Source organism: Hyla sarda, chromosome 1 (genome assembly GCF_029499605.1).
Source record: "Hyla sarda isolate aHylSar1 chromosome 1, aHylSar1.hap1, whole genome shotgun sequence".
NCBI classification, from domain to species: domain Eukaryota; kingdom Metazoa; phylum Chordata; class Amphibia; order Anura; family Hylidae; genus Hyla; species Hyla sarda.
In genome coordinates this window covers 189,633,591-189,642,913 of record NC_079189.1, presented here as the reverse complement: position 1 = coordinate 189,642,913, position 9,323 = coordinate 189,633,591, and the positions used below count along the sequence as shown (strand labels likewise).

Genomic DNA, 9,323 nt, shown 5'->3' with positions numbered 1-9,323 from the left:
CGCTATGCCAATTTTGGGTTGGGGACCCCCTCTTAATAGGTGGCCTTGATGTGGCGAGTGGGCTTGTACTTTTTGATCAAAATGTATACTAACAACCTGTTAGTTTATTAATTTATGCTGAGAAGCAAGTAGATCAAAATACAAATTGTGGATGTGCGGCTGTGTTTCTTTTTCACTATTTTTGTTTCACACTGCAGAATATCCAGACAGAAATTCCACTGGAGATCCCGTGGGCGGCGCTAGGACTGTGCGCATTGCATTGCCGTTCCCATAGACAGCAATGCATTTCAGAGCGGTTCCTCCGAAAGATGTGTGAACCTAGTATAAAGGGTGGATGTGTGGAAATGAAAAGAACACACTGGAATTTATATTTTATAGATGGATGCTGTGGGCCATACCACTGACAATCTCGCCACTACCTATTATTTTGCAGTCAAGTAATGTGAATATAAAATGAAATCCAACAAGACCGTTTATATCTAAGACTGTAATTTTACTAAATTCAAGTTGTGCAGGTAAATGACAATGGCATATTAAGTTAAACTAATACAGTAACATATCATGCCACCAAGGCAGTCGTTGACACCACATGGTCATTTCTTCAGTTTTTTCTGAGCAGCTTTCTTTTTCACCATTTGTAATCGCTTCATTGCATTTAACTGAGATTCTTGAGACGTAGGTCCTTTGGTGCTAGACTGCTGAGAGCTGGGATCTACCGGAGCTTTACTACTGGAGCTTCCGCTGCTCCCTGCAGAGCTGCCTCCTCCATTACCACTGCTCATCTGACTGCTAATACTACTCCCAGAAGAACTTACGCTTGGACTTGGAAGGCTTGTTTTGCTGACATTCTCACTGCTCATGGTTCGGCTAAGGCCTGTTTTCCCCAATATTAGAGGTGGTAAGGGTTTTAACGGAACTGTATTTGTACTGCTGCTTCCAGATCCTGGCTTAGATGCCGATCCCGTTTTTATGGGCATCAAGCTACTTGAACTTAAAGACTTTTGACCTGCAGATAGGGTTGGGGGCTTTCCACCAGAACCCTGTGTTGTGTTACCTAGCTTGGAGGATGCAATTGGTGCAGAGGCAGTTTTTGCTCCAAAGGCTGCCCACCCTGTAAGACCACTTGCAGCTGACGATGATGTTCCAGAATTGGAGGAATTCCCAGATGCTGATACCTTTATATGTAAAGAAGAAATTAAATATTGAGATGCCAATGATGTTAAGAACATATAATTACTTATACTTTAGGTGCGAATTTCATGTGTTCCTTCAACGGAGCAGGTGGATTTAGTATATATAGAAAATCTAACAAAAAGGATACATTTTATTCACAACACATAATTCTTATATCAATATATACAAACACATGAACACACATCCAAACCTGCTTATTTACCCTTAGAAATGAACATACGTGTCCGAATAAGATTTAGATAAGGCAGCACTCTGGGCGACACAGAATAATATTGACAAAGAAAAAAAAGACGGGTTTACTCAGCACACACCATCTACCTTTACCCATTGTTATCTTGTCTACACAAAATATGGTCTGCCAGATGGCACACTGATCCTTTCACAACTTGTGCGTGGAACAGGATTATTAATAGCTGGAAAGAACACTTGGTCTGTGCACTGACCGCACCTTGTGCTACATCATGGAAACATATACAGTATTTAAGATGGAAGCCTGGACTCATTTTCATACTTAGAGCTAGAAATGTATCATAGAAAGATTTATTAAACAGAATATCTAGATTGTGTCCATGAATTGTAAACTAGAACTGCGGCCACTATTAAGTTCATTGAACCAAGTGTACCAAGAGTATCACTCTGTAAACACCATGTCCGTTTTATTGTACTTATCTCTCAAGTTGGATGCACTTTGAATGAATCGGTCATCCCTATATCATGCTCAGAGCTGCAGACATGGGTAGATAGCTGAAGTGAGATAAAACAGATGATATTTGCCTCTTAGCTAATGGCTATTTGCAAAGTTTTAAAATCGTATTTTCCTTCCAAGGATCAGTACCATTGCAGTAGTGCGGAGCTGTAGCACACACAAACTGCCTCCCTCCCCCACTCCTCCCTGCTTGGAATCCAGCACTGAGCCCTGTACATCCATCATGCAGGGCAGGGAGAGGTAGGGGAAGGAGAAGGCATGCATGTTGCAGCTCAGCACCACCTCTATGATACTTGGAAGGTAAACATGATTTTAAAACTTTGAACACATTCATCAGCTAAGAGACAGGTGTAATTTGTTTTCTCACTCCAACAGCTATCTGCCCATCTCTACAGCTCTAAGCACGAGCTCACAGATTTTCTTTAAAATGTAATTTACAATTCCGATGGCATGCTCAGTTTGGTTTACTTTTTGTTTAATGCCTTTTGCTATTCTTATGCCTGGTGTATTCCCCAGTTATGACTGTGAACCATAACTGTCCATTTATCAATAAACTTGTTTGGTGTGATACTAAAAAGTGATTTACAAAAAAGCATATGACAAGATGGATTAGGGCTTTTCCCATCTGCACATCTAATGCAGCATATGGACATTATAGGGAGGAATATAATACCTTTTTGGCGAGCTTTACAAAATCATGGTATGTGGATATGCTGCAGAAATATTGCACATTTTCCACAGCAAATCCCTTTCTATGCTATGCGTCTGAATAAACAAAAATGCTAATTTACTCCACAGTGGATCTAACACCATTGACACGCTTTTGATATAAATCGCACATTGCTGGTCATTTTCTGCAGCAGTTTTTTTTTCTGCAGCATGTGATTAAGATTTGGGAAATCTCCTTAACCATTTTGGAAGTGCTGTGGATTTTCCACACAGAAAATCCACAGTAAAACCACCATGTGTGGCCATACTCATTGTTTTAAAAAAATATATATTTTAAATGTTGATAAATAAGGTTTAAAAATGTTTTTTATTTACCCACAAATGAGAACAAGGGTAAACATAAGCCACAATAGGGAAAGCCAAGAGACTCACGACAGGTTAAATCACCATAATGCAGTTTCCAGGGGTCAATCTTCACTGCTGTTTGTGATTAAATTGCAGGAATACTGCACGTGTTTACTTTTATGTGGTTCAATGCCAGCAGCATAAGGCGTATTCTCACCAAAAGGGATAGTTTCGGTAATCCCTTTCTGAAAATCAGGAGGTCCGACTGCTATGACACCATGAAACGCTGGGAATTAATAGGGCTGATGGCCAAGCGTGATGGCGTACAGAAAAAAACCTGAAAGGGCCGAGTACAGTATAAGGGATAAAAGGTGTTCTCCGCTGCTCAGCGTTTGGAACAAACTGTTCCGAACGCTGGAGCCGGCGTTGGGAGCTTGTGACGTCATAGTCCCACCCCCTCATGACGTCACATCCCGCCCCCTCAATGCAAATCTATAGGAGAGGACGTTACAGCTGTCACGCCTCCTCCCATAGACTTGCATTGAGGGGGTGGGGCATGAGATCATGAGGGGGTGGGGCGTGAGATCATGAGGGGGCAGGGCTATGAAATCACAAGCTCCCAGCTCCAGCGTCCGGAACAGTTTGTTCCAAACGTTGAGCAGCGGAGTACCTCTTTAAAGTAAAATATAGCAATACCTTAACTTCTGTTCTTTTGAAAGCTAAGAATGTGTTTGCAGAATCTGCTTTGGGCTTCATTTCAGGTTTGATGATGGATGGGTCCTTTACAACCAGCAGGGTAGCAGAAGCAGCTGAGGGGGAAGGTTTCTGAGAGGGCTTTTGATTCTTCTGTGCCTACAAGAATAAATTATTAATGAATTACTATAAACAAAGACCAGCTTAAATAATGTCACAAACGGGTGCAGCGACTCTTAGACTGAAGTGTCTCTATCCTGGGGAACAAAAAGTTACACACAAGGTTATCAAGCTTAAATGGACCAAGTAATTACATGTACATAACTTAATAGAGTAGCCCCAGCTCTCCAGACAATGGTTAGTACGAACATTAGAACACGCTGCAGGGAAGGCAAAGCCAAGGCAACCACCAAACCTCAAAGCCTTACCTAAGAACCACCTGTGCAGGTAAGGTAAAGGCATCCAATAGTTATCTATGCATCTGACAAGATCTAAATAGGTTGAAAATGTAATTCTAATTTACAGGGTTGAAGCTCTGCTTTTCTAATATAGAGTTCCAAATCACTTTAATGAATAATACAAAGGGAAGTGTAAAAGAAAGCAGGAGATTTTAAAAGGCTATTCTGAGTTAAAATGATAACCCATATCAGACCCATAGAATAAACGCCAGTGCGATCTAAAAACCAAGGCCCCAGGTCTTTGTTATGAATGGAGTGGGGAGCCACGCATGCACCCCACTGCTCCATTTATTTTCTATGGAAGCAGCCAAAGGTAGCCAAGCAACGTACTTCGGCAGCTCCACAGACTTGCCGATCCATTCATAACAGAGACCTGGTGCCTCATTACAGAACCCCCTGCTATCGGACACTTATCCCCTTATCCTGTTCCAACTAATCTTAGTCAAAGATAGAAGATGTGTTGTTACCCTGTGATACCTTAGGAAGTTGGACTGGCCACGCCACGCCACATCCCTCCAACGCATAACACAACACTTCTTTTCTCTGTCTATGCCAAAGGTGATGTTATCTGACAGTTTTACAGTTCACACTCACAATTTTACCAGACTTACCATTCTCTTCATCTGCCTAGTACAACGTGCACAGTACCAGACCAGGCGGGGATCATTCACATCCTTATCTGTGACTTGAGGTTTGTGACAGTCTTGATGGTAGAGATTATGGCATTCCTGGCATTCTACCAGCTGGTTACCAGAAAAAACTGTCATTTGCCTAAAATTATTGAAATAAAGTCAAATAATGTCCACAGAAATTATTGTCCAAAAATATGTTGCAGTGTAACATAAGGTTTTGGTCACTCACCGACACACTACGCAGGCTAGCCCCATCTCCATGGCAAAGTCATCCGCACTAGTTTCATCAAAGCTGGAGAGATCAGGTATAGGTATGTCCTTAGTATTTGGCACAGTGACCGGAGAGGAGCGCACCTCTGGTTTCTCCAAGCGAGGTTTCTTTGGCAAATCCACAGGGTCACTAACATCCACTTTCATCTACCACAACAAACACAAAGTGACCATGATACCAAGACACTGCAAGCAAACAATATTCTCACTGTACAGTATATTACTATAAATGGTTTATGTCCAAAACCTGAAAAACAGAAAACAAAATTTGTGTTTAAAATCTACCTACCTTATCCGATGACCTCTTCTCTGCCTCTTTCTTCACTTTCTCTGTTGGCAGTGGTTTCAGGATACTGCCTGCAGTAGAACTGTTACTAGTCTTAACATCTGACTTTGGTTTAGGTAGAATCACTTTAGGCTCAATGTCCTAGGGGGAAGAAAAAAAAAAAAAAGACACAAACATCAAACTTATTTTATTTAAAGTTGTTCTGTCGGTCTCCAAACTTCCAAAGACTAGGCTTGTAGTTCTACATGATACTTTGAAGCTAGCCTGTATTCTTGTCTTGTAAAAAACGGATAATCTCTCATTCCCTGGTAGTTTACAACTTTGACTCACTGACCTTTGACCTATATTTCATGGACTACATTCCTGGCAGCAAATTATTTTATTATATGTTACTGTTGTTTTTTACTGTCTTTCCTCCTCCTAAGCATGCTATTTCTTAAATGGCCATTGTTTTAAACAACGTCCTTCTATTTTGAAATTGCTCCATTAACCAAAAATGACTCCTTACGCAAGGAAAATAGCTCTAAAAATCTTGGCCACTAGGCGTCTCCCTTCTCTACAATCTGTTGTCCACAGCCTGTAGTCAGGTGAAATCTGTCTCTAGTCACAGCTAGATCAGGACACATCACAGGAAGCAGCAGTTCAGTGCTGTTTTTCTTGCTGTGATAATGCTGCTGTTTCTTTCCTTTCTGCTCATATATCACATTACAAATCCAGTGCATTGTTAACCCCTTCTCCCTCCACAACTACAGCACTGTAATGTGTAAATCATCAGCACCGTGCCAGCCTGTCCAGGCCAGTGCACTTTCTCCAGCACAGAAGGGAAAGGAAGGCCATGTACGTATACTACTGGCAAACAGCCATGCTTTGGTCTTGCCCCCTGAAATAGAGAGAATGAGAAGTAGTTGTGCACCATGATAGGGACTTTCTGGAGCCTTATAACAGTGAGAGCAGGAAAATCACATTGTCACCACTCTGGCGGGTTAATGTAACAAAACCATGCTGGGTTTTAAAAATCTTTTGAAACAGGTACACTTAAATTTGTTGTAACATTCAACAATTCAGGCTATTTACCTTCACCTCCTGAAGTGACACATGTACCCAATTTCACTCTGTGTGTAGGCAGTTGCAACAACCCACTTCTCTAGCAGTCACAGCAACTTCCACAGCCAACTAATCACCTCTGGTCCATTTTACCAGTACTCACAGTAGCCGACCATCTTATTTCCCTAAGTAGTCACAGCAGTTCACTTGCACCAAGCTTCCTTACCAGTAGGTACAAAAAGGTTTCCCGTCCCACCTATCACAATATACCCTCTTCTTGTAGGTAGTTATATACAAGCAATCTATTACTGGCTTAGGTATGTAGCCTACAGAATCAGTCTCTGCTAACATTATATGACAGCTACGGTGTGCTTTCTCTGCCCAGCAGGTGTAGCATTCTGCTGGGAATAAAGGACTATAAACAAAACGATACACCATAAATATTCATTTGAGAGATACCCTTTCATGAAATGTTATTTTTATGCATTGTCAAACCTTTTGTGGGGGTCGATATCCAGAGTCAAGGCCCTTGCACAGAGATTCATCCAGCAAGGCTTTTAGCCTCTCAGCAGAATCTTTGCTTTTAGAGTGGAGGTAACCAAGTGCTTTTAAAAAAACTGGATCCAACTCGGAGTTTATCACAGCCGCCATGTTTAGACCCCTAAAGAAAAGTGCAGACAAAAAAAATTAATAATCTGTAAGCTGAAATGCTATTCAGGACTCAAAAACAATACCAACAGAACAGTACATAGTCTAGACACAAGATCAACATCACTGCCAAGGTTGCTGATTTGCTGCGGCAGTCGCGTGACTAAAGACATCCGATGCTGAATACCGGAGGAAGAACAGGGAATCAGAGTGGGAACATAAGCACCATAAAAATAAATTATACTCACCTGCCCAAATTCCCCTCAAAGCCATTCTGATGATGCCCAGTCCCTGCGTATGTCCTCCTGACTTACAGAAAATTAACATTTCCAGTGTCTTGAGATTAAAGCAGGAAGCACTGGAAGTGGCTGTCCAGGTATTTGTAATAAACCTGTTTTAGTAGTGGCAAGGCTGGGCTGAAAAAGTACCCTGCTGCAATCCACTGCCATTCCAACAGTGCCCAGTCCCTGTGTCCTGGCACTTGGTGATGAATCGACTAATAGCGTATGTTTTCATAAGCTCATTATAGCTATGTCATTGCAGGGATTGCCTATGAGTATTTGTTGGGGCTGCAATTTAAGATTATTTTCCTTATCAATTAGTTGGCCAATTATTATTTTTTAAATTAATTATAGTAAACAATTAACAATAGTGAAGAAGATTGTAAGATAGATAAGGGAGGATGTTAACAAGGTATCTGTACCAAAGGGTGGGTGGGAGTTAATAGGGGGAGAATTGGAACAGACTGGAGCTCTTCTGTATGTAAGAAATACATTGTGTGTTGAGAAAGAGAGGTTAGTGGGATAGGCTACAAAAGGCATAGGCAACCTTCGGCACTGCAGATGTCTTGGACTATATCTCCCATGATGCTCATACAGCCAAAATGCTGCAAAAGCATCATGGCAGATGTAGTCCAAAGCATCTGCAGTGCCAAAGGTTGCCTATGCCGGGGCTGGAGGCTGAGAGGAGAAGCTAAAAAAAATTATGTTTTTTTTACTATAATTGTCTTTCTTTATAAGGTGTTCAGTGAAGAGGGGGCCCAGCACACATGATCTGGCATCTCCTCTCTGACAGCCTAGGACTGGTGTTAGGCCCCTTACACACTGCCATTGCTCCCCGTCGATAACGGCCGGCAAAGTCCCCTTTTTTTCCCCTGACTTTAACGGCCGTTCTTATGACAGGGAGCAACGGGCAACAACAGGTCCCTGCGGCTCCCATTAACTATTATGGGGGCGGCCGAGCGCCGTTATGAATTGCAGGAGACAGCACATGGAGTAATTTTACTCCCGCTATTCTGCCCAACTCTCCCGACGGCCGTCACACCGCCGTGTACTAACAGCAGTGTGAAAGAAGCCTTAGTAACATAGAGATTGTGTGTGCAGCGCACTCCGAGCCTCACCACCACACAGGCTGCTGGGGACCACAGATGCAAAATTACAGTGACAATCGCTCTGTATGTGCGAACTCTGGAAATTTGTTGACCACCTGATGGATTATTAGTTGCCAACTATTTTCAGAATTAAATAGTTGGCGATAAGTTATTTAGCCCGAATATTTAAAAGCAAGGTAAGTAGGCAGCGCGCCAAAAACCCAATGTCCATTCTCCACCACAGCACCCGGACTTTTGACAGGAAGCCAACACATTTGCCTACTGTTGGACCTGAGAATGGCGCGAGCAGGCGCTGAAACGCGCTGTCCATTATTTTATCGTGAATATATCTGTATGTCCTGTGTGACTGTGGTGGTTTGGAAATTCTTTATGCGCCCATATTAGACCATTATTTTCCCTCTATTTTGCAGGCTCCTTTAAGGTGAGGAATCCATAGTAAAAACCCAAAAGAAGTGGAATATACGAGCGTGCTTGTGGGGACTTGCTAAACGTAAGCGCCAACAGGTTCCCACACCCCACCATGGGAACTACAGGGTCTTGTTAACACCTTCAGAGCAATGACAGTACATACACATCCATACCGGGGTCCAGCATTAGGCAGGGGTAGGACAGAGGGTAGAATCAAGAAAACACAACAACAAAGAACTCTATTTGGGCATGATGGGAGTTGTAGTTTTGCCACAGAAGGGGAACACTGATCCTCATTGTGACACACAAGAAGAGTTCTCAATAAATCTGTTCCCCACAAGAAACCGTACATGGTAACTGGAGGCGGTGTCCCCTTTTATCCTCCTCGGTATTACATACATATTATGAACAAGTCTCAGTACCTGGCTGGCCGTAACTCTGCAGATCAGCGACCACTTCCGGGTGTATGGAGCGGCGGTCCGTTCTCCCCCTGTTCCCTGAGCCCGAACTGAACGTTCCGCTCGTCTCGCGCTCGCAGAATAGTTCCGCTTAGTACCGTGCCCGGTGACGGGTGAAGTAC

At 42.6% G+C, this 9,323-nt stretch overlaps 1 protein-coding gene across 2 annotated transcripts; it reads right to left on the bottom strand.

Annotated features, from left to right (window-relative positions):
- Positions 1-447: 447 nt before the first annotated feature.
- On the bottom strand, positions 448-9,304 carry INTS12 (integrator complex subunit 12). 2 transcript variants are annotated; one of them, XM_056566116.1, is made up of 7 exons: positions 9,094-9,149; positions 6,793-6,958; positions 5,257-5,394; positions 4,927-5,114; positions 4,677-4,836; positions 3,611-3,766; positions 448-1,175 (listed from the first exon to the last, which is right to left on the bottom strand). In XM_056566116.1, coding segments are annotated over exons 1-7 (1,392 nt in total). In that variant the 5' UTR covers positions 9,096-9,149; the 3' UTR covers positions 448-593. The 2 variants fall into 2 exon arrangements, with proteins under 2 accessions (XP_056422091.1, XP_056422099.1); XM_056566124.1 differs by lacking the exon at positions 9,094-9,149 and adding an exon at positions 9,166-9,304 and having other exon boundaries at positions 449-1,175.
- Positions 9,305-9,323: the final 19 nt, after the last annotated feature.

Bases quoted from the DNA above. Each gene is read 5' to 3' on its own strand.
- INTS12 (XM_056566116.1), bottom strand. The intron at 3,767-4,676 runs GTAAGTCTGGTA...TTATTCTTGTAG, and splicing joins CTAGGCAGATGAAGAGAATG to GCACAGAAGAATCAAAAGCC. The intron at 1,176-3,610 runs GTATTGCTATAT...TTACATATAAAG, and splicing joins TCAAAAGAACAGAAGTTAAG to GTATCAGCATCTGGGAATTC.